The following is a 7872-nucleotide window of genomic DNA, read 5'->3' as shown; positions in this document are numbered from 1 at the left end:
GTGTCCAGGCTTCCAGCGTCTCTGGGCCACAATGGAAGAGTTGTCTTGGGCCACATGTTAAATACACTGCGATATGTAATCACACACCCACAAAAATTTCACGGTGTTTTAAGTCAATTCATGATTTTGCATTGGGTGGCCTTCATAGCCATCCTGAGCTGCATGTGACCCACAGCCTGCAGGTGGCAGACCTTTCCAAACCCAAAGTATTTTGATGGCCATACACTGTTAATAGTCTCTAAATTTTAGACAGTTAAGAGACAAATCTATTATGTGTTTTATTTAATCCTCACCTGACTACCTGCTTATTTATTTTAGAGGGGAGGGAGGAAGAGGAAGAGAAACATAGATCAATGGTTGCCTCTTGTATGGGCCCCCAAACGGGGATCAAAGCTGCAACCTAGGTGCGCCCTGACTGGGGATCAAACCCACAGCCCTTTTTCAGTTACGGGACAATGCTCCCACCAGCCGAGTCTATTACAGGTTTTGACAGAACTGGCGTGCCCTGGCCAGTGTGGTTCAGTTGGTGGGAGTCCCTTCAGGTTCGATTCCCTAAGTTGAGGGTTTGATCCCCAGCCGGGGTGCTTCTGGGAGACAACCCATCGATGTTTCTCTCCCTTCATTTCTCTCAAAGCAATGAAAAAGTGCCCTCGGGTGAGTGTAAATGCATATCCACACATGTAAACAAGAGAACTGGTGTGTTGTGAGGCTGTCTGTCCACTGACAAGTCACTGCTGCGCTCCCATGAGCACTCGCGGAGCTGCTCTCGGACGGCAGAACCCGGGGTGGAGTGAGACGCGTTTGAGCCTGTGTGGCCAACACACGACGATGCCACTCTCCAGAGGGGGCTCTGAACATTTTAATGTGTTCTGGCAACAGAACTAACACGCCATAAGGATGTGAGCCCCCTGGCTAGGCGAGACTCCATGGCCCTCAGAGGAAGCACCGAGGCAGCGGCAGGAGGCAGTAAGATGGATGGACTCTGGGTGGGAAAGAAATGCTCTATGCAGACGAAGTACGGCAGGTTTTAGGTGTCAGGGCCCAAGCGATAACAAGGATCAGGACGAACTGCCCCAGCTTTAACCTGATGCTTAAAAAGGAAAACAAATGCCCTTCCCTCCAGTTATCAGGGAGAGGTCAGAGGAGAGAGGGCACAGATTGCCTACTGCTTGCCTCTCCGTGGACCCACAGGATCTGAGAGCACTGGAAAAGAATGGAATCTGGCTGGTAGGAGAACAAGAGTGAGAAGAGGAAGTCACAGAGTTCCCTGTGTCAGTGAGTCAAACCCCAGACTTGAACTTCAGCCCCCAAGGGCCAGCTTCTCTTCCTTCTGAAGAGGCCGCCAGAGCTCCCTGGGCTGGGAATGTCAGCTTTCTGGCCCGTCCGGATCCCTTGTGTCTCAGATGCCTTGGAGCGGTAGAGAAGTTTCTCTCCAGGAACTTCTCTCCGGTCAGCAAGCAGGCACCTCTCCGAGCAGAAATGCCCTCTCTACCCAGTCTGCTCCTGAAGGACGGGAGTGTGGCCAGCCCTCAGGAAGGGCCCCAGAGGCTCCCACGTCCATCCCATGCTGGGAGGTGAGCACCTTCTCCAGAGACTCAGAACTCCCAGTCTTCCACCTCCAGCTCTTCCAAGTTTGTTACTAGGCCAAAGATTCCACTGTGATCCTGAGACTGGCTGCCCTCAAAATTGGTGATTGGGTTGACGGGCCGAAGTAACTCAGGCAAAGCCTCTGAGGCGCGTCGCTTGATCTGGGGGAGGAGAGAGAGTGGGGATGGATCCTGTCACTCTGGGTCCCAGGACATCACGGAGCAAGGAACCACGGCCCAGTGACAGATGGGCCTTTGGAGTCAAGAGTTCCTATAAGCGGAAAGAGCAGCACCTTTAAGGGGCTTCAGAAAATGGTCATTTCTTTAATTTGAAGGGAAGAGGAGAGAACACCCTAAAAACCCCAAAGCTAAGGGGACTGGGGGAGTTGAAACCACATGCGAGAAAACAAGGGGCTTCAGGAAAATGCTACTGTACCTGCTTGAAAAAGGAATGGTTCAGGAGGGTGCTGGCACTGGGTCTGCAGAGAGGGAGGGAGAGAGACCAGCATCACCCTGGGCCCCCAACTTCCAAAATCCTGTTTCTTATACTTCACCCCAACGCCCCTCTGCTTCGTCCCTCAGATCACTAAGAAAAGCAGCCAGAGCTGCTTAGCCTGGCTTCTTAGCAAACCCTTGGGCCGACCCCTCTTGCTATGGGGGCTCTGGACTCTTCTGGGGAACCCAGACTTTTACAGGACAGATGCATCCTCTCAAACCCTGCCTTAAACCCAGAGCCCCACTGCTCCCTGGAAGGCCCACCCCCAGCCCAGCAGAAGCACCTTACGTCTGGGTTGCGCTGAAGGCACTGCTCCACGAAGTGGTGGAAGTGGGGGGAAAAGGTTCGGTGATAGGGGTGGGACAGCGAGTCACCATTGGAGGTCCTGGGGGTGCTGGTGGCCAGGCTCTCGTTGAGGCCAGAGTTGGCTGCTGAGCGTGACGTGCTCATGGTCAGCTCCTCGGCAGGGATGGTGCTGGTGTCCAACAGGCAGGGCACAGTGCCATTCAGTTTCTCCAGCAGCATCTGGAGAGGACAGAGCCAGGACTGGGCTGGAGGGGCCCCTGGAGGCCTAGAGAGTTTCTTCACAAATACACTTTTCCCAACATACAAACGTGATTTGGGGGAGTAGAGAAAGGACAGAAGTAGAATAAATAACTTTTCCAAAGGAGTGCTGGCCACTGGCTTGGCAGCCACACCCTAGCTAGGGTGTTGGAAAGGGGCTGCAAAAAAGTGGCCCCTTCACCATGGCTGGAGGGAAGGGGCTCACAGCCTCCTCCCCTTTATAAGGCATCAGATCCTTTTAACTGTGGGACCTCACCCTAGGGTGAAGGCAGCAGCTGGCTGGCTTTGAAGCCCAGCCCCAATCTGCCAAGCCCAGGTGGGACTGATGGGGTCTATCGGGCTGCACCTGCAGCGCCACATCCTGGGCTGTCCCCGCAGCAGGCTGCACGGGAGCAGGATGCACAGGGACAGGCAAAGCTTGGGCAGCTGTCTGAAAGCCCTCAGACTCGGCACATGTAGAACCAACCCCATGCCGGGGATCGCTGTTCCAGTCCCCAGGGATTGAACCCTGGAAATCGCTCAGGAGCTGTGATACTATAGTAGCCACTCGCCACAAGTGGCTCTTTATTTTTAAATGAATTTAACTTAGGTTTAAAACTCAGTTCCTCAGTCTCGCTGGCCACGTTTCACACGCCTAATAGCCACAGGTGGCTAGTGGCTACCATATTGCACAATGCAGATATTGTGTCACTTCAGAAAATTCTATTGGACCGTGCTGTTTCTGGATCTGAACCTCTTATTCATCTTAAATAGCCTTTTAATTCTTTCCTGAGCATCTTTCTGTTAGTGCCTTATAGTTAGGTTTTCTAGATTCCAAGATTGCCACACCCTCCTAGTCTACCAGATCTAATGCACCTGTTGGAGTGATCTTCCTCAAATACATTGTAGATCTGATGCTATCACTCCTGTGCCTAAAAGCCTTCAGTGACTCTCCACATGCTTTGTGACAGGAACCAGATATCCTGGCATGGCACACGAAGCCGTGGTCTGCCCTAGCTCCCTCCTCCAGCCACATCACTCTGCCCGGCCCCAGGTGCACCTGTACTTCAGCCATTTACCACGACTTGTTGTTGCCAAGATCCCGTTCTTTCTTGACTCTGGGTCTTGGCACATGCTGTTTCCTCTGCCTAAAAGAGTTTCTTCTAGCTGCCATTCTTCAGTTAATTTCTATTTACCTTCAAGACTCAAGCCACCCCTTCCCAGAAGCCTCCCAGGCCCCCTGCTCTGCAGGGTTCCCTTTGGCCATTCCCGAGCTGCCCTCCTCCCCACAGGGCAAGCGGCTGTGGTTCAAGGGAGAGGCTCACTCAGACTGCGCAACCCTGCTCCCATCCCTCCCTGTTCCAGATCATGTCCCAGGTACCTGGGACCCAGGCGATCTTTGCCCCAATGACCTAAGTCTACTTCTTGGACTTCATAAAGCCTGACTTGATAGGCCTCTTCCCTGGGTCTATTGTAAGGGATGTGAACAGATGTCTGAGAATTCTAAATGAGAAACTGGTTTTCCATGTAAATTTATCAAGGTAGGGAGATGACGTATTTCATAAAGTTATAAAAATGTGTGAGATTGATTTGCACATTTTCAATAGACACCCGGTCTGTGGGCCTCCCTTCCACCTCCATGCCAGGACCTGCAGTTGCTGCAGTGGGCCTGCCCCTGAGCTCCCTCCCCCGGTCCCCACTGGCGCAGCAAGTATCACACATAAGTAAACAGTTACGAAAGCATCATCCTGGGTGAGCTCTTGAAGGAAGAAACTGTCTCTCATCTGAAGATCCCTGGTCAGTGTCCTGAGTGTGGCAGGTACTCAGTGAGCACTTGTGGAAGGAGGACAGGCAGGCAGGCAGGCAAGCGCTGGGCTGCAGGCTTACCTGGGTGGCAGGCATGTCCTTAAAGGGCACATGGCCGTTGGCCAGCTCACAGGCTGTGATTCCCACACTGTAGATGTCAGACTTGGCATCATAACCCTGAAGATTCTAAGTTGGGAGAAAAATGCCACACATCACTCCACTTTAGCCTTGGTCATTGTTCTTAGAAAAAGAACAGGGTGGAGCAAATACTGAGGAGTGGGAAAGAATGTCCCCAAATTAGGACCATCTGCTAAGACCCTCCTTGCTACACCACTAAAGAGGACTGCTCCGTGGGAGAACCGCCTGTGTGGTGGTGCTATGCAACAAGCAGGGGGAAGTGTGGGGCCTGCACTCCTGTGAGTGGAGGGACGGAGAGAGTGCCGAATGCACCTTTCCCACAAGAAGCAGAGATCTCTGAAGGGAGCTGCAATAGTGTCAGGCACAGTTTGGGACTCCACAGAGGGGGAACGACTCCACCTGCCAGGGATACATCATACCCGTGCGAGGCCTCCCAGGTCTGTCAACAGGAAAGCCTCCCTCCAGGAGCCCGTACTGCACTCGGATGGACGCAGAGAGCACCCCACCCCAGGAAAGTCCTGAAGGCTCCCTTGGGAAATCACAAGGTGGTGGGGTTGGGGCTCGTCGGGACCTGGTGCAGACCTGCTGGAGGACCTCCGGGCTGAGCCAAGGCAGAACCTTGATACTGTACTTGGGAAAATCGTGGACCACACGTTGCCGCTGCCCGTGGCTGATCATGCTGAGGTTGCTGCGTAAACCGGACAGGTAGACCTTCCCATCCACAGAGATCAGAATGTGGCTGGCTTTCACACTCCTGGGGGGGGGGCACATGGTGGGAGAAGGCTGTCATGGGGCGGCAGGAGCCCCTTCCACCGCAAACCTTTGGTCTTTACACACTAGATCCAGTCAGCTGTTTCCCTGGCCGTGTGTGTGTGTGTGTATATGTATTATACACATGTTAGACATATTATATATACAAATATATTTTTGTGAGTTTGAAAAATATACAAAAAAAGAAAATAACATGACCCCACTTACATATCACCAGATTTTAAAACATTTATACTTTGTTAAAGTTCTTTTATGCTCACAGACCACTACTTCCCCTACTAGCCACTACTGGTGACCTGTACTTTTTGAGTAGTCTTGTCAAGTGTGTCATTGTTTTGTTTGCATGTATTTTTAATTTACCTAATGCTACTGTGTTATGCATCCCATTCTTCCATTGTCTCTAAGTTCTGTTTTGAGATCCATCCATGCTGCCATCTGCGTACACCTCATCTTTGCCTCTAACTGCCACCTACACTCTGGGGTGGGACTAACACTTACTCATCCACTCTTCCAGCACGGGACACGCGCACTGTCTCCCACCATGAATATGAACAATGACATTGTGTACACGGCCCCAGTGGGCGTGTGTGAGGATTTCTTTGCAGTGCACACCCAGAGGCAGCACTGATGGTCCCGGTTCCGAGTGACCCTGACTGGTTGCGTTGGGCCGTCTTCTGCTATACAGATAGGAGGCCCCACCTCCTTATCGCACTGGGCCTCACCCAGCCTCCAAATTATGCCACTTGTCTGCTGTATAAGCTGACATCTTGTTTTTGTTTTTTTTTTAATTTATTTTTAGAGGGGAAAGGAGGGAGAAAGAGACAAAGAAACACTGATGTGTGAGAGAAACATTGATCCGCTATCTCTTGTATGCCCCCAACTGGGGACCTGGCCTGCAATCCAGGCGTGTGCCCTGACTGGGAATCAAACCAGCAACCTTTCAGTCCACAGGCCAATGCTCAGTCCACTGAGCCACACCAGCCAGGGCATCCTCCTGTTCTAATTTGCTTTTCTGATTATTGCTAGATTTGAGTGTATGTTCATATGGCTGTTAGTCTTTTGGGTTTCCTCTTTTATAAACTTCATATCCTTTACTCATGTCTCTATTACTTGGCTATCCTTCTCTTGGTGATTCCCAAGACTGCCTGGTTACTAATCTCCATGGATTTAGACAAAGCTAACATCTTCCATGCTGTCACCCATTTCTCAGCTTTGTTCAAGGGGTCCTTTATCGGAGAGAAATCTTTAACCTTGATATAATCAAATACATCAAGTTTTTGTCTTATGTCTTGGGCTTCTATAATATTTAGAAGTTCTCCTATACTTTTAGCCTCAAAAATATTTCCTCACATTTCCTTGTAAGTCTGTAGTTTTACACCTGACATTTACTTAGGCCTTTAATCCCTCTGAGATCTTCTGTATGTGAAATTAGGCAGGGGTCCAGTTTTATAACCTTCCCTACTGTGAGCCGGTCTCCTGACACCATCTACTGAACATTCTTTCTTCTCCCCAGCCCTCAGCATAGGGCCAACTCTGGGCTGGCTGCACACACCGGTTTGGGCGCCCCAAGGAAGAAGTGAGATGGGGGTGCCACAGTCCACCTCAGCTGTCCCTCCCACACAACACTCAGGACCACGCTGCTCAGGAAAGAGAAAGTCAGCAGCTCCAGCACCGACAGGCTAAGTGCTCTGTCCACCAACTCAGAGGCCAGGGCAGAATCCCAAGCCCGATTTACACTGGTTTCACTAACTTCGGTCAACCTTCCAGTGTTACTCGAGGGCTCACGGGCACAGACTGCCGCTCCTGTAAAGGGTGAATGCGCTCCAGAATGCACCTGTGTACATATCCCATGTGGTGGATGTAGTCGAGGGCCTTGAGCACCCCCTGCAGGATGTAAGCGATCGCCAGCTCATTCATGCCATCCATGAAGTGTGTACAGATGAGATCTTTTGCGGAACCTGAAGAGAAGAATTATGGGGAGACAGGGAAGAGTAACAGGGAAGGGAAACTGCACGTAAGCCAGCTGACAACAGAATTCTCAGAACGAACCCCTCTCTGCCAGCAGCCCTTTCCCACTCACCATATGCCATGAATGATGTGACAACCCATAGCTCGTTGTCTGCAATAAAGGTGGCTTGATACGGCAGGATATTGGGGTGGTTGAAGAGTTTAGAGACGTGAAGCTCCCCCTGAAACCAACGGTAAGCTGAAGTCAGAATCAAGGGGCACTGAGGAATGACACTCCACAGGAAGGTGGCAGCATGAATGATATAGGGACCTAGTACTTTCTTCTGGGTGCTCTTCTCAGAGTCCTGAGAGCAGGCTAAGCAGATGCCTCCAGGATGAGAGAAGCTGGCTCTGTTCTCCCTGCAGGGAAGGCAGCGCTGCTCTGCCAGCCAATCCCAGATAGCCCTCAGAAACAATTCCCCACCGACAGGAAAACTGCTAGCAACACAGTTCACCCCCATGGAGGTGATGAAAACAGACTGTTGACTGAAGACTTACGAACTTCTAAGTTTAGCTCAGTTTCGA

The 7872-nt window shown here is 51.3% G+C and overlaps 1 protein-coding gene across 12 annotated transcripts in view; it reads right to left on the bottom strand.

Annotated features, from left to right (window-relative positions):
* Nucleotides 1-837: 837 nt before the first annotated feature.
* STRADA (STE20 related adaptor alpha) overlaps nucleotides 838-7872 on the bottom strand; it is a 30453-nt gene continuing 23418 nt past the window's right edge. For all 12 annotated transcript variants that reach the window (XM_028519818.2, XM_036033515.1, XM_028519821.2 and 9 more), the window contains 7 exons: nucleotides 7421-7529; nucleotides 7175-7298; nucleotides 5152-5323; nucleotides 4513-4617; nucleotides 2366-2607; nucleotides 2023-2065; nucleotides 838-1748 (listed from right to left, as the gene is read on the bottom strand). In XM_028519818.2, the coding sequence (XP_028375619.1) occupies nucleotides 1596-1748; nucleotides 2023-2065; nucleotides 2366-2607; nucleotides 4513-4617; nucleotides 5152-5323; nucleotides 7175-7298; nucleotides 7421-7529 (948 nt within the window). In that variant the 3' untranslated portion in view covers nucleotides 838-1595. The remainder of the gene's footprint in view (nucleotides 1749-2022; nucleotides 2066-2365; nucleotides 2608-4512; nucleotides 4618-5151; nucleotides 5324-7174; nucleotides 7299-7420; nucleotides 7530-7872) is intronic.

Source organism: Phyllostomus discolor, chromosome 8 (assembly GCF_004126475.2).
Source record: "Phyllostomus discolor isolate MPI-MPIP mPhyDis1 chromosome 8, mPhyDis1.pri.v3, whole genome shotgun sequence".
Lineage (NCBI taxonomy): Eukaryota > Metazoa > Chordata > Mammalia > Chiroptera > Phyllostomidae > Phyllostomus > Phyllostomus discolor.
Note: the sequence above shows the minus strand (reverse complement) of the source record. Positions and strands in the feature narration are given on the sequence as shown.